Source organism: Cornus florida, unplaced genomic scaffold (genome assembly GCF_030987335.1).
Source record: "Cornus florida cultivar Cherokee Brave unplaced genomic scaffold, ASM3098733v1 CherokeeBrave_3.0.0_Hap2_Chr11, whole genome shotgun sequence".
Lineage (NCBI taxonomy): Eukaryota > Viridiplantae > Streptophyta > Magnoliopsida > Cornales > Cornaceae > Cornus > Cornus florida.
Window position 1 is genome coordinate 84,019,067 of NW_026775581.1, and position 23,201 is coordinate 84,042,267.

Sequence of the window (23,201 nt, forward strand, 5' to 3'; positions counted from 1 at the left end):
GGAATAGTGTTCAACAGAGTATTGATCAAACTTATTTGTAAAACAAGGCGGCTCTGATTTGACACTCAGAAAATAAAAAATTATTTTGAAAGATTATGTTTGTTTAAAATATATATATATTTTTAAATGATATATATAGTTAAAAATAAGGACTTAATTTAATACTCCCTATAACAATTATTTTTTTTATTTGTAGATAGTGTAATTGAAAAAAAAAAATTACTGGATTATGTTTGTGTGCTAGCACTGGTGGTCATCGTGCAAAAGTTCATGTGGAATAATCATAGTTGAACACTCGGAGAGTTGATCAGTTGACAAGTATGATGATAATAAAATTTTTAAATATGTCATTAATTGAGAAACTTTTATTCCCATTTTTTGAAAATAGTGTAAATTGAAGTATTTGTTTCAACAAGCAGCCACGTGCACATTTGATGTTCCTATCTTGATACGTATGTATGAGTGGAACAGTATGATGATAATAGGGCTCGTCGAGGAGGAGAGGAAGTTAGGAACTCATATGGATTGATAGTAATTTGAATATGAATATGAATGAATACACCATCTAATAAGTGATTATTATTCTCTATAAATAAAGAAAATAGTCTAATGATTAGATACGAACGCTAATTATTGGATATAGATACCTATGCTACTCAATAATTTTTGTTTCCGTTTGATTAATTTTGGAACGTTCAGTACCTTCAACTCGATTTATATTTAATTAAGATAAGAGAATTTGTATAATAACTTTGATAATTAATATCATTGAAGTAAATTTTATTTAATTTTAATAGTTCCAAACATAAAGGGTTTTAATTGCTCAAGCAAATTTTGAAGTAGAATTAATCAGTGAACTCATATATACTACTTAACCAGAGTAACTCACTGCATTATGTGTCACAAATACTGAAATACATATTATTGTGCTTGTTTGAACTTAATAATAAATAATTAATTAATTAATTAAAATATATGGTACAAAGTACAAGCACTTGACTTGTGATCTAAAACATAGCATGGGCACAATGTTTAGGTTGTATGCTTTTATTACTGTTGGCGTAACATACCATGGGGGCCAAGCGGGGTGACGCAAGAAAACGATGGAACGGAGTTACAGTGTGGGACCAACGATGACGTCATAATCTGAATCCATGTCGGTTCTTTAATGCAGTTCCTCTATTATGATGCTTTTCTCAAAAGTTTGGACTTTTAATACATCATAAGCGTCCCACATGGGAACAACAACAATTATGGACCGTACACGCGGCACTGAATCTTAATGTTGCGTCAGCTGGAAGAATTGTGGCATGCCAGTAGACCCCACAGGTCCAACTCCATGAATAGACGACAATTTGGTGAGAGGTTTTTTCTAAACCACAGAAGATAGAGACAATGGCCCATGGGGACGAAGATTAAGAAGAGTCACTACTGCAATTATATGAAGCGAATTGTACACTGTGGCGTCTTAGAACCGCCTTCCATATTTATATTTATATATGTATGTATATTTATATTTATATATGTATGTATAGCTTATTAAGAAGAGTCACTACTGCAATTATATGAAGCGAATTGTACACTGTGGCGTCTTAGAACCGCCTTCCATATATATATGTGTATATATATATATATTTATATTTATATATGTATATATATTTATATTTATATATGTATGTATAGCTTATATATATATATATATATATATATATATATTTATGTTACGTACATTTATTATCCAAATTGTTACCTACATATTGTCTCTTCCATTCCGGCTCTAAAATTACACTAGTATTGTAATTGATACTATGCAGTTTGAGTTAATTATCTATAAAATGAAAAGGCTAAAATTGATATGCGTTTATAATATTTGATACCGTAACATGACACACTAATACTGTAATTGATATAACGAAGCTTGAATTAATTAACTACAAATTAAAAAACAAAAATGAATTTACGACTATAATAATCGATATCATTATGTTACATGACATCGACAATCGTTTGAATTCCTTATAGTGCCACGACAACTAATAGTACACTACCAACTTTGAGTTAATTAAAGACCTTTTTATTAAGGCATGTTTGCTTTGGGGATGTAGTTGGTCATTTGTGACGCATAATAAGTAATGAGGTGGTCACCAGCTTGGTGGAAAGCCATCAACGTGATGTGGAAAGCCTCCCTCCCTCTCACACTCAAATAACTTTCGGTATCGATTGTTAAATTTTTTTCTTGACAAAGCTTAATGATACAGAGAAAACTCTTCACGGCGCTAAATAAGGACGAATTTAAAAATTATTAATAGAGGGTTAATATTAAATAAGAAAAAATTAAGAATCGAAAGATTAAAGAGTTAAAAAATTTTAAAAGAAATAGAATTAGACTTTAGAAGAAGCGAAGGAGTGAGCTCTCTGATTTGTACAAAATTATGAATTCAGGAGTTCTCTGTACTTTGACTTAGTGATTGTTTAGAACTTATTTGTCTTGAACATATTTGGTTGTACTTTTGTTTTAAAATTATGACTTAAATATTGAGTTTGTTTGGATGAGTTAAAATTGAAAAGATAATACTACTACTAATTTTTTCTTTTTTAAAACATGGAACTAAATATTCCTATACTATTATTATTATTTTTTATTTTTTATTTTTTTGTGGGGTTCAAGCCCACCCGAGCCCCCTTTTCAATCCGCCACCGACTAAATTCATTGACAAAATAGAAGCACGTACATTGAATACCCAAACCCATTTCTTTATTTATGGAGGGCGTTTGGATGGTTGAAATTGATGTCACAGCCTCCTTTCTCAAAGTCAACTAACTTATTAAGTACCCTATTTTTAGGCTGTGTGACTTTACTATAATTTTTAAATCTACCAAACAGAGAAAAAGAAAAAAAGAAATAAAAAAAGCTATCATGGAATTTGAACCCTAGCATTTGGTTACCCTAAAATTATACTATAGATATGTTGTTATAAGGAGTCATTTATTTCATATCAGATTCGGATGAAAAAGTGATTGGGTATAAATGAGTGGGTATACGTACCTATCATTTACCGTTAGTATCAGAGTCAGATCCAATTCTTAATTTGGTGCTTGGCCTAAAAGACATTCAGGTGAGCCACCCCGGATAAGCAGGGTGACCCGATCGCAATGAGGGCGTTGCGAGTTCGGGTGGGGGAGAATGTTACAAGGGGTCATTTATCCCACATCGGATCCGAATGGAAAAGTGATTTAAGTATAAATGAGTGGATATGCAATATTACCTAACAGTTTGACCTTTTAGGTAAATAGGCAAACGTCTACCCGTTACATATAGGCACTAGGTTGGAACAACAATAAACACATAGGTCTGGATTCCTATTTCACATGATAATAGCCCATAGGAAATATCTTTTGTTCTCGACAGCAAATGTTCAAAATGAGTGGCTGAAGGAGACCATGGTCCATTGGGCTAGGGTCCAACAATCAGGTATCACCAGTCAAAGTGTCCATGAAAGTCGGATTATGCCTGCCAGCCCATGATTTTTTTTTTTTTTTTTTTTTGGTCCTTTAAATTTAGAGGTTGCATACAAAAGTTACACAATCTCAAATGTATAATTATTTGATGATTCACATATAACAATCTTTTAATGAGGCCCACGACAAAATGTAAAAATCCAAAATAAATAAATAAAGTATTTTTACGAACCAAAGTTGATTTAAGGATTCACATGTACAAATATCAGATTACATGTAAATTAAAAAGGATAAATTAGACTGATCTTTTAACTTTTTCATACTTGTGTTTTGGCTTTGAAAAGTGTTTTTAAATATAAAAAATTATTAATATTCTTATATTATAACAATATATTATATTACATTTTGTATAAGGTAAGAAATATATTATTATTTTATAATAAAAAAAATTACTAAATTTTATTTTAATAAATTTATCAAAAAAAAAAAAAGTGTGAATGTCAATACACACAAAATTTTATGAGAAATTAAAGTAACAAGTCTATCATATATAATTTATCCAATTTTCTAAAAATATTGGTTTAATTTAACCTAATAAAAAATAATCGGATTACAAATTCTAAACGAGACCGAAGAGAACTTTTGAACCGAACCAATTTAATTGGTACTAAACCGGATTAGATCGAATTTGTTTGGCTTGCCTTAGCTGTGATCCAACGACCCAGAGCTCTCCACCTTAGCCTTTTCTCAGCCATCATCACACTTACTGCCTCGAAAGAACGAGAACTTTCTAACTTTCGAAAAAAAAAATAAAGAACGTGAACTTTCTAGAAACTTATAATTGTGTGGAGACAAGAGACCACAGACCACAGACCACAATATCCTGCGCACCCACTAATCTTCAACTGCATAGACAAATTTAAGAAACTTCCAAGAAAAGTACATCAGTACAAAATACCAACTTTCCATTTTCTCCAGAACCTTCTTCTCCACCTCCATATAATCACATCCTCTTTCTCTCTCCTCCAAATCACACACAAACTACACTACCCCCAAAAGCTCTCAAAGAACCAGAGTGATTAACAAGAAGGGAATGGAAAGGTTGAATGTGAAAGAGGAAGAGGTGACAGTGATATCGTGCACTGCAGGTTCATCATCTTCATCATCAACATCACCACAGCCAATGGAGGGGCTTCATGAATTGGGTCCACCTCCATTCCTCACCAAGACCTTCGAAATGGTGGAAGACCCAGCAACCGATTCTGTGGTGTCTTGGAGCAGAGCTCGCAACAGCTTCATTGTTTGGGACTCTCACAAGTTCTCAACCACTATGCTTCCCAGGTACTTCAAGCACAACAATTTTTCGAGCTTCGTTCGACAGCTCAACACATATGTAAGTCTCTCAATTCCACCAAAATGTTAACTTTCAAGTGTTTTTTTGCTTTTAATTGTGTTGAATTTAAATGGGTTGATTTTATTTGTTTTCAAATAGCTCTCTCTGTTTTGGGTTTATCAAAATTTTAGATTTTGATCACTATGTTCACAATGTTATATTAATTTCTTGTCAATTTTAAAATTGAAATTCTGATCCTAGTGAGAGTCAATTGTGATCTACGCATTCTGAGGATTTGCTAGTTGCTGTTAATTTGATGATTTTGAATGTTTGCACGGGTCATAGTATTATGCCGCTCTATTTTTCTTATTTAATTTTTTGAAGATTGATATGACTTGTTGGTTTTTCATACTTCTGTTTTTAGATTGCATTTTTGACCTCTTGATTTCTGAAAAAATTACTAATATAAGAACTTTCCTGGGTGTTCCTAATTTGTAGTTTTTTATGGGCTATGATGTTTCTATTGTTCTGCTATGATCATTTTCAATTTTCTTTAGTTTGGTAGAATCATCTGGATTTTTAGTATTTTCATCCGTCTTACAGTTCTTGAAATTTTTTATTCAACAATAATTCATTTGTGGTTTATTTGTTCAATCCGGTTAATGTCGTGGTTTCACTATTATGAACTATAATTCATTAGGTTAATTTGATGATAATGTCAAGATAAACCTAGAGTTTACACATGATAAATCTTAGTATTTTCATCAATAATTTTGGAAGATCAAGCTTTGTTGTTTGGGATTTATGAAATTTAATGGGACCTTCTTATCCCATTTCATTTAGGGATTTTTTTTTTTTTTTTTTTTATTTATTATTATGTGTTCCTTCAATTACTGTGGTTCTGATGAGGCTAAATATCTGCAACTGAGACAGGGTTTTAAAAAAGTTGATCCTGACCGGTGGGAATTCGCGAACGAAAGGTTTTTAGGAGGGCAAAAGCATCTCTTGAAGACCATCAGGAGGAGAAGGAATGTCTCAAATGGCATTCAACAGCAAGGAGGAGGCCCTTGTGTTGAACAAGGAGGAGGTTCCTGTGTTGAATTAGGCCAATATGGCATGGAAGAAGAGCTTGAAAGACTACAGAGGGACCGAAATATATTAATGGCTGAAATTGTGAAGCTTAGACAACAACAGCAGAATTCAAGAGATCTGGTCACTGCAATGGAGGACAGGATACGAAACACGGAAACGAAGCAACGACAGATGATGAGCTTCCTCGCCAAAGCCTTCAGGAACCCTTCATTTATCAAGCAGTATATTCATAGCAGGGAACAGAAAGGTATCAAGATTGGGCGTAAACGGAGAATAAGTCTAAGCCCCAGTTTGGAGAATCTGCAAGAGGAAGTGGTACCGGTGGATATAGGTACTGACCCAGTGCTGAACTATGCAAGCCAAGAGCGAGACGAGGAAGCAACTATCGCATTAGAGATGGACACATTGTTCTCAAATGCATTATTGGACAAAGAATCAAGTAGTGAATTCGAGGACCTAAATGGGGTGTCCATTCTTGCAACTAGCGGTGCTAACATGGATTACATTACTGAGGCCACTTGGGAGGAGTTACTCAGTGAAGGGCTTATAGCTGGCAATGAAGAGGAGGAAGTTTTGGTGGGTGATGAATACGAAGTTGATGTTGAGGTCGAGGACTTGGTTGCAGAAACTCCAGATTGGGCGAAGGGTCTGCAAGATCTTGTTGATCAAATGGGGTATCTCAGGTCAAAAACCTGAAGACTCACTTAGCCAAGATGTAGTGTTTGATGTTGTTCTTTGGTGTGTTAGTTGGTCTCTGCAACTCTAAACCTGTTCCTAATATTGGGCATGGGTCATGAATTAAAACTTATGTTGTCGATGTATTTCAGTGTGCGTGTGTTAAGGCTAATGCAGTATTTGTCTCTCGTATGACAGGGAATACTGAAAGTTGCAAGGAGGCCAAGAAATGCTTCTGATATTCCGTATCCTTTGATTGTATCCTTATTTCTTGATGATGTTTGGTTATCTAGTAATTTGATTTTTATTTATTTTTGTTAAATTTGAGGTCTTTTTACTTGTTTGTGATCATTCTTTTCCTGGTTTCATTTTTCAGGCGGAGTCGCCAGCGGAGTACTCTGTGGAGGGTTCTGAATCCTTGATCCATTTGTGAAGACTCTGTGCTGTTTCTCTTGCCTGTGTATTTTACTTCCTCTCAATATAAATTTCAGCTTCTATACAAGTGCATGAGAGACTTAATATGAGATACTGTGAATATATCAGTATGAAGTTCTTATTTTAGTCCGTTTGATTCATTTCTCTCATTTGTTTGCTTTGAATTTTGTAGCTAAGCTTGTTAGCAAGTGACCAATTGGAGAAAATTTTCTTTGTTCCAGTAGTATGATGTTATCAACAACTTTTATCTTGTCACATAAATAAAAAGCTTATGTTTCAATGGTTTCTATCATCATGTGTAAGTATATTTAGTTAGTGAGTGATATCGTATTATTAGTATTCCCGGTGCATTAAAAGTTTTTCTTTTCCGATCAATGATGTTTTGGCCATAAAACATCCTGACTGGGTATTGCTCTCTTGATTGTTCTCTCTTCAAACTTAAACTAGGTGTCAATGATGTGTTTGATGTGTGTTTCATTTCATTGAGTTGAGAACTAATATTATTTATATTGATTAGGCAAAAAAAGAAAGAAGCTTCATTTGCCATTTTGTCTTGAGTTTATTTTATCAAGCTGTTGGTGTTTAGGTAAGGAGTGTGGCAGCCCAATTCATAGCACGCTCAACAGCTAGATCTCTGCCCAGCACAGCCTATGTCTATAGTAGGTTCTATTACCTTATATAAATTTGTGGAGGAGCATATTAGTGGACATATATGCTTATGTTTGGTTGGACGAAAAAGAAGAGAAGGAGGAAGCATTCCTCGTACTTTATGATTGTAATCCGTCGAGGATAAAAGAGAATAACCTATACAAACATAATACTAATTTTAACTTCTTTTTTTTTTTTTTTCTATTTTAAAAAAGAAAACTTGTTTTTAAAATTTTATATAATAATAGGAATGGCAACTGGGCGAGTGTGAAGCGGATTTTTCTAAATTTCGCCTCTTCCCTTTTAATTTTTGTCAAGTCCATGCCTGTCTCGAGACCCACGACGGGTTGGATTTTCATGTTCAGTTCCGCCCAGTTGAGAAATACTGTGCCCTTATGCCCGCCCCACTAACAAATTTTTTTCTCCCACTTTTTAGAACTTAAGCTCCTTCTATTTAAATGTGGAAAGCCTGGGAATGACACAACATAAATAAAATTATGTATCCCAATAAAAATAAAAAAAAATAACATGCACATAACATAATTCACATAACATAATAAACAAAAATAAAAGTTTAATACAATCAAATAACAAGAAGTTCTAAGCTCCAACTTCCACGATAACCAAAATAAAAGCAAATTTAATACCAAATTTACATCCTAAATTAGGATTGTAAGAGATGGGTAATTAAGTAAACCGCTAAAATAAGTTATTAATATTATATATATATATTATATATTATTATATGCTAAGCGGGACTGGGCGGGGTCCCTACGATATGTATACTGAATGAACCCTTACCCCCCCGGTGACCCGCGACAGATACAAAATTTGTATCCATGTCCGGCCCAACGGTATAAAAAGTGCTCTCATATTCGTTATTAACGGGGCGGTAAAAATTTTTACAAACCTGTGCTATGCGCACTGGCCCCTCAACACGCGCAGCAGTAAATCGAGAGGAATAGATGGCTTGGGAAGAGTCGAACACTGGCCATTTCAAACGTTGCGCCGAGCTCCAACCATCACAGCTACGCCCTCGGGGGCAACGGGGCGGTAAAAATTGACATCCATACATTATAAGGATATATTGGTAAAAATATATAAAAACTCTTATTCATTTCCTCCCAACAAAACAAAAAAACGGGTCACCCCTTCTATCATTTCTATTATTTCTTTTATTCAAACAAATAAAAAGAGAGGGAGACACCATCCTAAGTTGATTGAGAGTACCAAATCAGATTTAAATTTTTTTTTTTTTTTTTTTTTTTTTTTTTTTTGGGGCAAGAGACATACCCATTTGTCCCTATAAAAACTTGAACCCTCACATACTCATTTGCCTCTATGGGAACTTGAACTCTGGGCCACAAGGCCCTTGGTGCTCTGCATATGGCTTGTCGTATGGGCTTGTTATATTGACAATGTTTGTCTAGGGTGGCTTTATATGCCATGGGCTGACTTGTACTTAGACCACCATATTCTTGTGTTAGTCCTGTATCTTGGCCCAAAATTGGGTTTGTATTCCTCCTTTATTCATTATTTTGCAAATTTTTTTGTTTTTTCCTTTGCACGGGTGGAATGGAGAAAATTATAAAATGACAGAATTAGCCCTAATTTCACAAATCCTAACCGTTAACCATCATTCAGCTCTCTTTTCCCTCTCAAAATCTCCTCTCTTCTTTCTCTCTCTAAATTAATCTCAATGTCTCCCCTTCCCTCCTTCCTTTAATCATTGCATAATTAATGGACCCAAAAGGCATATCAGTTCAATCATCCATCCAAGAATTTAAAAAAAATTAAAAAATTTGTTTATTGGTAGAGCATTGAAGACAACGAAAAGCACCAAATAAGTGCTCCTTCGGCCGTGAAAATGAATATGATTACATAATTGAACAAAAATGTTTGACGGCAATACAAGCAATCACATTGCGTCAAACAATTATTGGAGCTCATGCTTTTGAACAACTCCATACCCAATTCGACACGGTCTACGTGGGTGTATGCTGTCCATAGACCAACAAACCCCTATTATATCAAATTTCTTTCATTTTTCTCATAAAGACCAATTGCGTCATCATTTGGAGTACATACCCTACACCGCAAAAAATGCCATATAAACATTTGAATCCATACCGAGACTTCTCTGTTTTTTTTTTCTTTTTTTTCTTTTTTTTTTATATACTTTTTTGCGATCGCCGCCTGATTTTTTTTAATAAATAATATATCCTATTAATTCATTTATTTTGATATATACACCCACAAAATTACACTATCACCCCCACTAAAATTATTATAAAATTACACTATCACCCCCTCTCACACAATTGCTCACAACTCCCTCTCTATGTGGACAAGATTAAAGATTCTAGTTTGTTTACCTATCTCTCTTTAAATTTATTTTAGAAAAAAATACACATAAATCTAATTAGGAGTCTTGAATAACAAATTGGTCTATTTTAGAAGTTATTTTTCACTTTGGTATAATTAAACAAAATAATTACATATGTATGGAGAATCAACTCTTATTTCAAAATATAAAATTATTATTTTTTAAATCAAGTAATTCTTTTACTTAAGAAATTCAGAAAAAATCATTCCTTCACCAAATTATCCTTCTTACACCATAGGTTTCGCCGGAGATAATGAAAAATAAAATTAATGTAGTTGGTTTCAAGTGTAACACTAATTATAACCCAAGTGTAAAATATTAATTTATACATAATGAATCAATGGTAAATTAAAAATGATTACATAACCGATTAATCGTTTTCCATTCTTCTATTTTTTTTTTTTTCCTATTTTATGTTCGTTCAATCCTCCATCATAGGCTCTCTACCACTTTCAGTTTCAGTATCTATAACTAAAATGCATGCATGTATTATTATTTCCGTGAATAAAATACGTATGTTAAAGATATTAGCATTCAATTAAAGGCGTATATTGTAATTAGGGGTGTCAAATTACGACACGAACGCGACACGAGTTAAAGAGATTTGGGTTTGGCATAAATGGGTTTGGGTCATAAAAGGGTCAACACGATTAACCCGTTTACTTAATCGTGTCGGGTTAGGATTGAGGGGTTCAACCTGTGTAACCTATTTATGACCTATTTAATTCAACATGTTATAATTGTAAATATGACATATACAATATGTTACCTGTTTAAACCCAATTACTATTGATAGTTAAGTTATTTCAACATAAATTTTGTCTGCTTTATGATTTTTCTTTTTATTTTGAATATTTGAGTTAATTAGGACAAATTTTTTCTATTATTTAGTATTTGATTAAATATTAAATGTCTCATTTTGATAAACAGATCATAAACGGGTTAACATGTTTACCTATTTAATAAACGGGTTGGGTTAGTATTGAAGATTTTTGACATGATTATTAAATGAGTTGGGTTTGAATTTACCTATTTAGTATGATACATTTACATCAATATGATACGAACACGAATTGTCACCCCTAATTGTAATGTGCCAAATAATTTTACATTGTATAAGCGACAATTAAATCTCTTTAGAAATAGATGTTGAATAGGCAAAATCATCCAACACTCGAAGTTTTTCTGTCTAAAAGAAGAGGGAAATTTTTTTAAAAAAAGGTAAGGAAGAACGTAAATATTAAAAAAGGAAAAGAAAGAAAGCCGGAAAGATATTATGTGCTTGTCTATTCAACTTGAGTTGGTTTTATGTCACAATATACTAATTAAATTTCATGTTTACTAAATTTTTTGATTGAAAAAATTATTTGATTTAAGAAGGATAATTTGGTAATTTGAAATAAGAGTTTGGAGGGCATTTTGGACTTGTACAATGATTATCAATGCATATTATTTTGTTAAATTTAATCAAAGTGAAAAATAGAATTTAAAAATAAATCAATTTATTATGAGTAGTGATACTCACACGATCAAATATAATTAAATAGAGGGCTCTATTTTCTTTTTTGTTACATAATTGATCAATCAAAAGAATAAATCTAGATTCAATACAAGAATCATTTTTCATTTATTATTTAGGACTCCTAACTTGATGCAAGTGTAGTTTCCCATTTATTTATCATTTCCATAATCAACTAAATTTTTAATGATATGTTGGACTTCTTACCATTGTCTTCAATTGACATCTTGATTTTTGAAAAAAAAAATCTAAAATTAATCATATCAAATTTGTGAGTTTGTAATTTCTATTTTTCTTTTTAAATCATAAATTTTATAAATATACATTATTCTTTTTAGAATTCATTTAATTTGAATTGCTTTATTTTAGCTTGAAAAAAAAAAAAAAAAGGTAATCGAAATGGTACTCCAAGCAATTTTAAACAAAAATATCAATAGACTTTCAAACAAAAAGAATCAAGAAAATTTCCCCCCACATTCCTAAGAAGACAAACACACTTGAAGATTCCTTCACAATGAAAAACAAGAAAATGAGTAGCCGATTAACATAGATTGGACAAATAAAAGGTTCCCAAATTCCAATGTCTTGGATCGAAGAACAATTTTTATAAATATCATGATGCATTGTGGATAAGAACTTCCAAGATACCTTGACCTAATATGAGGTGGAAACTAGGACCATGATGACCAAGCAGATTCTAGCTCATGTGGGCTTTCGTTCATCCTCTCAATTTAGGGTTGTTTCAGAATCAAGTACCTCTCTCCTTTCTACTGTTTCTTGATTGAAATATGTTACGTTTCCATTTTTTCTTATTCACTCATATCACCTAAAAGATTCAAAATATGGATATTAAATTAATTGTCTCAAGTTGGTCACCGCTCATAACATTCAAAAGTGCAATTGGAGGGGGAGTATTCATTGTTACACTAAAAAAAAAAATTAGTTTTAAGTGCAAAAAAACTTTCTTAATATTTAGATTTTGTGTAAAATTAGTTCCTATTTTTTAAAATGTACATATTAGTTCACAAATTTTTAAAAAAAAAAAATACAAATAAATCCCTCTAACCATTTTTTTACAAAAACTAAAACTGAAAACCTTATTTTACTTTTTTTAATTTCCTTCCCCCCTTCCCCCAAAAAGAAAAACAATGCCCATTTCTCTCTCCTCTGCCTCTCTCTCTCTCTCTCTCGAGTTAGAAAATGATATATATATATATATAAATTCTTTATGCCTTTTAATCCGACCTTTCACAAGATTCCGCAACCCCTTTCCTTAACAGCATCTAAGGCTCTGGCGTAGAGGGGGTTTTACCCTGTTGACCTTCAATCTCCAAGGGCAAAGATGAGTTCTGTATCATTGAGGAAGTTGACAACACAGAGCTTTGAGACGAAGGGAAGCTAAGGATCAATTCAATAGACACATAAATTAAAATTAAAATTAAAATTATATTAGGGTAAACACAATGGTCACCCTATGTGTGATTATGGGTGGGGAAAAGGCGACGGCCATAGTAGGGAAGAGGCGGCGGCATGGTGGGGAGGAGGTGGGAGGAGAAGATGGCCATGGTGGGGAGGAGGCAGCATCTTCATTTCTGTTATTTGGTCGCATCAATTGGGCGTCAAATTGGTTATTTGGTTAAATACAAAGAAAATATTTAGAATTTGTTAAAAGAAGTGAATGATCTTAAAGGTTTGAGAGATAGGATCCAAGCAGCTGTCAACAGAGCCAAGGACAGTGGGATGACAATTGGGACCTTTTATTATTATTTTTTATCTGGGTTTGATTATGATTACAGACCCCAAACAAAAAGCTCTATAACATACAACCAGAGAAAATTCAACGCCGGCGACTAGAGAGAGCTTCACAACAACGACCAGAGAATGAATATTACGACAATGATGCAACAAGAGGCAGCAACGATGAGCATCTATTAGTGGCGTGACTGAATCGGTGAGCAAAGAGGACCGAACCAACAACTACTCAAGCAAAAATGATATGACGATGACTGTAAGGATGTCACAATTTTGGTGAAGGTACGGTGGTGGTGACGTTGATGATGGCTAGAGAAGATTTCGGCAGAGGCAGTGACAGAATATTCCTGGGACAACACAGCAGGAGACAGCAGTGATGAGGGTACAGAACGACAAATATTCCGGCAAAACTCATCGGCGAGAAATGATCTGCAATTTCGGTGAAGGTAAAAGCACGGTGGCGGCGAACAGTGGGTCTGGGGTTTGAATTGACGCTCCGATCAGTGTGTTGCAAAGGGTGATTGTGGTTACTCTCGGCGGTGATGGGTGATGGTAATAGAGGCTGGGAATGTGTGGTTTTAGTTTTAATTATATTCATGTTTAGGTTATTTGTATTTTATACCATTTGAGATTTAATTTATCTTTCTGTCAAACAAACATAATTTTACACAAATTTAAATAAAAGAGTCATTTTACATGATTGGTATTTTTAATTATTAATTTATTCAATTAAAGTGAAGGTATTATCGTCTTTTTACATCACAGAGGGACTTATTTGCATCAAATTGATAATATAGGAGAATTTTTTATCACTATACCGATATGATGGAGTTTTTTTGGCACCGAACCCAAACAAAAAAATACGGTTTTAAACAAGTGATCGTGATACGAGCGATTCGATGCCGTGCTGCAGCTAGTTTGGGTGTTGGTGGAGTTGACGGGTCTTATTTTGGTTTGGGTATTGGTTGAATTCGTGTTGTAAGTGGTTGTTGGGTTTGGTTTGGGTGGTGGTGGGATACGTGGATGTTGGTGGCCGTGATGGGTCTGATTTTGGTTTAGATAGTGGTGAAATTCGTACTGTAACTGGTTGTTGGTGGTATTGGGTTTGGTTTGGGTGTTGGGTTGTGGTGGAATCGATGCTACCAAGTTATTGGCTGATTATTGGTGGTGATGAGTCTGGTTTTAGAGAGAGAAAGGTTAAAGTTTTAGAGAGATAAAGAGGGGGGTGAAGAGGATGAAGAAGACCACGAATATTTTTTTAATTTTATAATAATAAATATTAATTTTTAATTTAATATTAAATAGTAAAATTAATTTTGCCATTTCATAACCAAATCAACATGTGGGTTATGAATATGAGACTAATAACTTGATAACATTTTATGGTTTAATTTTAACTAAAAAAACATTTTATGATTTAAGGGGTGTTTTAATTTTAATGGGGGATTTCTTGTATCAATTTAATAGTAGAGGGGTTTTTTTTTGTGATTTTACCCCCCCTTTAATATATCATATTTTTCTTGGTCAAGAAGACACTCGGAAGGCATCTCTGGAAAGGAGTAGACAGCCTGAATATTAGGTACGAATCCATGTTTGTAAACAATGACAATGTGTCAGCCCCATGATTGCAAAGTCTGTAACATCATCACCAAAGTATATGGTAAAAACCTTTGGTTGGAGATGAACCTAACCCCATTACAAAATCTGACCAAATTTTTTAAAATTATTTTTCGACAAGGAACCTGACCAATTGTTTCTAGCTTACCAGTTAGCAACATTTTTTTTTTTTTCTCTAAAACTGAAAACTAATATAATATAATATATATACACACACACGCGCGTACATATGGAGAGAGAGAGAGAGAAGAAACAAATTTGTTTATTAAATGAGAAAGGGACCTTTATAAAATTGTTAGTACGTTGCACGCCAGATGTTCTTTGGTACCATCAAAAGTGCCAATGAGTTTTATACATTATCAAAGTATTTGGCCAAGCCTTATTGGCCCAGAAACCATCCAATGGCTTGATATGATTGTATGACATAATTAAATGGCATTATTTTAGAGGAGAGACACATTTTGTACATATTCTTTGTCTAATCATTTTTAAAATAAAAAATATTTGTTGATTTATTTTTGCAATTGTACTTTAGACTTTGTTTGGCTAGTTGGAAACTGCTTAAAAAAAAGTAAACAAAATTTTTTTAATTTTTTTTAGAGTTTAGATAGATAAAAAGAAAAAACTAATAGAAAATTTTGTTTCCATACTTATTTATTTTCTCTCAAAAATTTTCATGCACAAAACATAGGGAATTAATTTTTTCGCATGAAATGTTTACTTTTTTATTTGACATTCCTCTTTTATCCATTAACTTAATCGTGAAAAATAATTTCTTCCTTTATCTTTGTACTAGATTTCTAAGAGCCAAGTTCTCTGTAAAACAACTTCTTTTTTTTTTTTTCACCTTTCTTTATTTTTCCACAAGTTCATAAATAATAACTCGCAACAACAAAATACAATCAAATCTCTCTAAAAAAAAATTTGGTATTGCCATCAATACATCTCCATATTTTTTTTAGGTTTCGTTTCTCTAGTTCTACTTCTAGCTCAGAAAATATTATGAAGTATTATTTTAAATATAAAGAAATTATATTATTAAATTTAATAATCCATTATTTTACTATTTTCTTGCTAAAAATATACATCAACAAATACAAATTTATTTATTTATTAGTATTTAAAATTATAAGTGTAAATTTGGTATCTTCAATCGATTTTTTTTCTTTTTTTTCACTTTCATGCTATCCATAATAACAAATTATTTTTTTTTTACAATTTTCTTGAATAAATTTTCATTCTAACCAAATGAATGTTAGAAAACAAATTCTTTTTTTTCATTCACCTCACTTTTCTTTCATTTTTCATTTCATTTCTTTTCTTGCTTATTTCCATCTAACCAAACGGAGTCTTAAAGATTGCAATTGAATCGAGTTAAGTCAACTCTTGCTATTCAGATTTGAAATTGTCAAATTAAATATGAATCGAGTTAAGTCAACTCTTGCTATTCAGATTTGAAATTGTCAAATTAAATAAGTGTTTCACCATGACCTGACCTTCAATCGAATTTAAATTAGGCGTATGAGCTAGGCTTGGTTTTGGCTCCCAAACTTGAAGTCAACTCATTTTTGGTTTTGGCTCCCAAACTTGAAGTCAACTCATTTTTGCTCCAATCAAACATATTTTTCTCTCTTCTTTTCATTTGCATCTATTCCCTATGCTTTCCTTCCGATTCATTTAAACATTTATATATATATATATATATATATATATATATATATATGCACACACATATATTATTGTTAGACCATATATATATAAATGTTCATGTGTATTTATATATTATATTATTGTTAGAACATATATATATATATAAATGTGCATGTGTACTTCTTTCATTCCGTCTTTTCTAACTATTATAAGAGTTTTGGGAACTAAACTATATCAAATAGTCTGTAATGTAGTTGAGAATATAATTCAATCATGAAAGGTAAGTAGACAAAGCCCCTTTTACATATGATTTGAAATGTGGGTCCGTAAATCCTTTTTTGGCCTCAAAGCTTTCCTCATTCCTCACCTTAAAATAGCTCTAAGGGATTTCATTTGTTTGAAATTTAAATAAGTTGCTAGTTAGTTTTGTGCTCTGAACGATGATTTTTCGTCTTTTCCTCTTTACTGAATCAGGCCATGAATACAAATGAGGAAGCGTTACTGGAAAAAAAAAAAAAAAAAATACAGATGAGGAAAAAGTTAATGGATACGTGTTCTCCAATTCTATAGAAAAAAAGAGTAGGAAACTTATTCGGCCTGAGTCCATATAAACCAGGTAGAGACCCACATAAAGAGTTACAACACTTAAGTCAATTTAGGGTTATGTAAGCCTTGGTTTATTATAGAGGGCATTTAAGATATTTTATCTTTTTTTTAAATTTTTTATTAAAAAAAGTTAGTTATAAGGGGTAGTTTGGTAAATATACAATGACATCAGATGAAAAATGGTCGAAGGTGAAATGCAAGAAGACAAGTTGCTCACTTTTGAAATTAGTAGACTAACTTGATTACTTTTATACCATATGAGCATATTGTGCTCACTTGAGATATTTTTTACAATTTTACGGTTATATTATAATAATATATGTAGTATTTGAAAAAGTTATACTACCTACTTCCAATATTATTTGTCATTATAACTTTTTAATAGAAAATACAATTAATGAATTGTCCCGTTTAAGATTATCAAGTTATCATTTTTAGTTTAAATATATAGGTGAAGTGCAGAAAACACTCCTAATGTATACTTTCTGTAGCGCTTTAACCCCCTATTTGAAAAAGCATGCAGAAAACATCCTTATTCTTTTCACATTGTGCGAAAACACCCCTTAATAGTAAATCTGACATAAAATTATATTATAATGCCCACTTTACCCTTTTATTATTCCAAAAATGCCTGAGGGGTGTTTTATGCACTTTACCTATATAACTGTACACTGCGGCTCAAGGAAATAAGTAAAGAGAGCTTTGAGTTTCGCACTAGTAGAGAAGAACTTTGTCTAGAAACGAACAACTAGAGTTTTTAGTTAAGAATCCAATGGTTGAATGTAATATCTCATTTGTCATGGGATATTCAAAGTCAATATGATGGAACTCAAACTCACTAAAACAGAAAGTATTCGCTAAACAAAACAAGGATAAGGAATATAGAAGAATTGTCATTTATGGGTTGATTTCAAGTTAGGGATCCTCCAAAACTTCTCAAATATAGTCGTAAGCAGAGATGGCTTTGCCCGTATATGTGCACCACTATAATAGTAATTGGTTTAGTCTTTGCACATTCCATACTTAAACAATTTGGCTTCATAAATTAAAAGGGTTGTAAGATTTTATCATCATCGTCACTGATAGGGAAAAATAAACCTAACCTACATTGACCTAACGACAGGGGCAACTAAGTGTTGACCAGTAGCCAGACCTCTTCGACTTTCGAACGACGAAATTTCTATTGGATAAGAATAATAATATTTCATTATCAAGGATAATGAAATATAACGTGGTTCAACAGGGTAAGGATAACCTTGGCACAATTTGAGAAAATCAAAGGGGTAAATCATATCCCCGACAAATCTGACAACAAACGGATCTTCTCTGATCTTGCATAAGCGGATCTCCTCTGATCCCGCAAATGAACTGAAGGAGAGCGACTATAAGAAGAAGATTCTACCAGTCAATAAAGGTACGACAAAAAATGATTATTAAATCCTTACCTTTCTTTTAGACTTCCGGTGACTGACTTGATCATCGGAGAGCTCTTAGTAGGCACCACACCGGTGCCGTCAAGATTCTTCGATCTTCTACTCTCTTCTTTGCAGGAAAACGATGTCGTATTGAACCGCATGGATTTCTCCCCCAACAGTTGGCACCGTTTGTGGAAAACGACGATTCCCTTAAATCAATAAATTACTCGGCACCCATATGCACTTGCGGTCCGGTATGGTAACTGGAACAGAAACATCGTTGCAGGGATCCAATCAAAGAGAATGGTCGGGTGAACACCCAGACGTCCCGAATGACCAGGAACGGCTTGCAGCGTTAGAACTACAGATCCAAACTCTGAATCAAGGTATGGACCAGTTGATCCAACAAAATGCAGAGATCCTGCAACATCTTATCCAGCGGGACCACCACCTCAACAAGAATTGTCCGACCCATATCCTCCCAATCTAAATGATGGGGGATAACACGAAGAGGACCGAGAAAACAATCCTCCTCGCAAGTTCGAGGCAGAACAAAGCCAAGTCAAAAATCGATACAGAGAACCTCCTTCCCCGCCTCCGCAAAATCCCCAGCCTCAAACAGGCACAACCTTCTGTGTTAAGGAAAAGACAGAGAAAGTTACCTATTTCGACTTACAGATCGAGGATCTTAAGGCGAAAATGAAAAATATAATGCAAGCTATGAAAGGGAAAGGTCCTGCCGCCATAGATGACCTGGTGCAGAGGACCAACTTACCATTCAGCCCCGCCGTTATGAAATGCCCCATGCCTAGCAAGTTCAGGATGCCTTCGTTCGAAAGCTTCGATGGGATCAAAGATCCCCTCGATCACCTGGAGACCTTTCAAGCTCTTATACATTTACACGCCGTGCCAGATGAAATCATGTGCTGAGCTTTTCTCACTACACTTAAGGGATCGGCAAGAGTTTGGTTCAACAAGCTAAAGCCAGGAACCATCAACACATTCAAAGAACTGAGTAAGCAATTTGTGAGCCACTGCATTGCAGGTCAGAGGCATAGGAGGCCGGCCACCTACCTACTTACTGTAAAACAACAGAAGGGAGAGTCGATCTGGGAATACATCACCCGATTCAACACAGAGATGTTGCAGATATAAGAGAGGACGACAAGGTGGCTTTGACCGCTTTCATAGGAGGACTCTAAACCTCCAGATTCTTGTTTTCCTTATTAAAAGAACCTCCCACCAGCATGGCAGAGTTGTTGATTAGAGCGCGGAAACACATGAACGCTAAAAACGTCATGAATGCACTGAAGGGAAAGGAAGAAAAGGACAAGAAGAGGTCAGCCCCTCTCACCAGGGATGAAAATGATACCAACTATAAGAGATCATTCTTCAGCCAAAGCGATAGGACATATCGTGAGAAGGACTCAGATAAGCATACCGACTATCAATTGTCTCACAGCTGGAATTAGCCTTATCAAGTCATTCAAAATAAAGACTGGGGGCATCTCAGTTCATCATTTTAAATGGAGGGTAGCTCCCTCACATGTTATTTTATTTTCCAATAAAGTTACCATCACCAATGAGATGGATGACCCTTAATTTTTACGCAATAAAATATTACGTTTTCAGTTACCTACCTATGTGATAATATTAAGCTCATAGTAACATACTTATCTTATTAAAGAGACGAGAGGCCGATTACACCTTATTAAAGGTTTTCTTATTAAAGGGACCAAGGGCCAACAACACATTCTTCCCTCATTAAAGGGACAAGAATCCGACTCCTCCTTCTACACAGAAGGGTGAGATAATTAAAGCTTCCTTCATTTACTAGAAAGACAGAATGACTACCTCTCGTATTAAAAGGGTCACCCTCCTTCAAACTACATCTCTTTCCCCTGTAAAGGAACGAAGGGTCAACTTCATCTTCTTCCGTTAACTACTCCCTTATTAAAGGGTGAGCTCACAATGCTTGAGCAAATCTACTTCCCTTATTAAAAGGCAAGAAAGTAATCATCAAGCATGCTTAGCTTAGTAGGACTTGGCATTCCCGAAGCTCGACAAAAATCTAATTCCCTTACTAAAGGGACAAGCTGAGTGAAGTTCGTAAAACCTAATTCCCTTACTAAAGGGATGAGCTGAGAGAAACTTGTAAAATTTAATTCTCTTACTAAAAGGACGAGCTGAGTAAAACTCGTTCCCTTATTAAAGGAGTAACGAGCTGAGTGAAGCTCGTCAAATTTATTCCCTTGCAAAAGGGATGGGTTGATTGAAACCTACAAAGTTTACAACTAGTATATTAGATTTTCAAAAGAAAAATCCAACTTTGCATCAGTAAGAGTCATTGACCATGGGTTTGAATCCATGCCCTTCTAAAATAAAACCTTGATTTGGTATCTGTATTAATTACACCATTGAGAATAGTACCCAAGGGAACAGAACCTTGATTTGGTATCTGTAGTAATTCCACCATTAGGAAGATTACCCAAGGGTATCAAAAAAAAAAAAAAAATTTACTATTCCAGAGAGAACAGTACCCGCAGCACTATTCCAGAGGGAACAGTGCCAAAGGTAAAAAAAAATAAAATTATTATTGTTCAAGTGAACAGTGCCCAGGGCAAAAAAAAAAAAAAATTATAAAAAATTATTGTTCAAGTGAACAGTACCCCGCAGGGCACCGTCAAACCCTAGTGAGTCCACTGGGGTAGTAGTGGATTCTGCAGTCAGAGCCTCAGTTGCGGCGGTGACAATGACGAGAAAGGTGATTGAGAGATGACCCTTGCCTCCGCCGATGTTTTCTTAGGTTTGGTCCTCTTCGACTCTGGCGACGTGTTAGCGATCTAGGTTTTCGATTTTGGGGATCAAAACCGTAATTGTGATTATGGGAAGAATAATTACTGATCTGCACCATGAATTATTTCATGGATTTTGGCTCAATTTACAAATTGTTAAAGACATTATATTAATTAATTACAGTAGTTCTTCCAATGACGACTGTTGGGGGAGAAATCCACGCAGTCCGATACGACACCGTTTTCCTGCAAAGAAGAGAGTAGAAGATCGATGAATCTTGACGGCACCGGTGTGGTGCCTGCCAAGAGCTCTCCGACGATCAAGTCAGTCACCGGAGGTCTAAAAGAAAGGTAGGGATTTAATAATCATTTTTTGTCGTACCTTTATTGACTGGTAGGATCTCCTTCTTATAGTTGTTCTCCCTCAGTTCATTTGCGGGATCAGAGGAGGTACGCTTGTGCAAGATCAGAAGAGATCCGTTTGTTCCAGATTTGTCGGGGATATAATTTACCCCTTTGACTTTCTCAAATTGTGCCAAGGTTATCCTTACCCTGTTGAACCATGTCATATTTCATTATCCTTGATAATAAAATATTATCATTCTTATCCAATGGAAATATCATCATTCGAAAGTCGAATAGGTCTGGCGACTGGTCAACACTTAGTTGCCTCTGTCGTTAAGTCAAGGTAGGTCAGGTTTATTTTTTCCTATTAGTTGCCCCCCATTCCTAAGCTTGCTCGTCTAGCTTTGGGAATGTGATTTTTTTTTTTTTTGCCCTGGGCACTGTTCCATCAGGAACAGTGCCCTGGGCAAAAAAAAAAAAAAAAAAAAATTATTATAAAAATTACTGTTCAAGTGAACAGTACCCGCGGGCACTATTCCTGATGGAACAGTGCCCAGGGCAAAAAAAAAAAAAAATCACATTCCCAAAGCTAGACGAGCAAGCTTAGGAATGGGGGGCAACTAATAGGAAAAAATAAACCTGACCTACCTTGACTTAACGACAGAGGCAACTAAGTGTTGACCAGTCGCCAGACCTATTCGACTTTCGAATGATGATATTTCCATTGGATAAGAATGATAATATTTTATTATCAAGGATAATGAAATATGACATGGTTCAACAGGGTAAGGATAACCTTGGCACAATTTGAGAAAGTCAAAGGGGTAAATTATATCCCCGACAAATCTGGAACAAACGGATCTCTTCTGATCTTGCACAAGCGTACCTCCTCTGATCCCGCAAATGAACTGAGGGAGAACAACTATAAGAAGGAGATCCTACCAGTCAATAAAGGTACGACAAAAAATGATTATTAAATCCCTACCTTTCTTTTAGACCTCCGGTGACTGACTTGATCGTCGGAGAGCTCTTGGCAGGCACCACACCGGTGCCGTCAAGATTCATCGATCTTCTACTCTCTTCTTTGCAGGAAAACGGTGTCGTATCGGACTGCGTGGATTTCTCCCCCAACAGTCGTCATTGGAAGAACTACTGTAATTAATTAATATAATGTCTTTAACAATTTGTAAATTGAGCCAAAATCCATGAAATAATTCATGGTGCAGATCAGTAATTATTCTTCCCATAATCACAATTACGGTTTTGATCCCCAAAATCGAAAACCTAGATCGCTAACACGTCGCCAGAGTCGAAGAGGACCAAACCTAAGAAAACATCGGCGGAGGCAAGGGTCATCTCTCAATCACCTTTCTCGTCATTGTCACCGCCGCAACTGAGGCTCTGACTGCAGAATCCACTACTACCCCAGTGGACTCACTAGGGTTTGACGGTGGGTCGTTGTCTTCGCAGATGT

The 23,201-nt window shown here is 34.5% G+C and overlaps 1 protein-coding gene across 3 annotated transcripts; it reads left to right on the forward strand.

The window, feature by feature from the left end:
* The first annotated feature begins 4,387 nt into the window (after positions 1-4,387).
* On the forward strand, positions 4,388-7,333 carry LOC132285430 (heat shock factor protein HSF30). Of its 3 annotated transcripts, none has more exons than XM_059787623.1 (3): positions 4,388-4,852; positions 5,726-6,622; positions 6,758-7,333. In XM_059787623.1, exons 1-2 carry the CDS (start codon positions 4,553-4,555, stop codon positions 6,578-6,580), a joined length of 1,155 nt encoding a protein of 384 aa, XP_059643606.1. In that variant the 5' UTR covers positions 4,388-4,552; the 3' UTR covers positions 6,581-6,622; positions 6,758-7,333. The 3 variants fall into 3 exon arrangements, with proteins under 3 accessions (XP_059643606.1, XP_059643607.1, XP_059643605.1); XM_059787624.1 differs by having other exon boundaries at positions 5,726-6,567; XM_059787622.1 differs by having other exon boundaries at positions 5,726-7,333.
* The last annotated feature ends 15,868 nt before the right edge of the window (positions 7,334-23,201 follow it).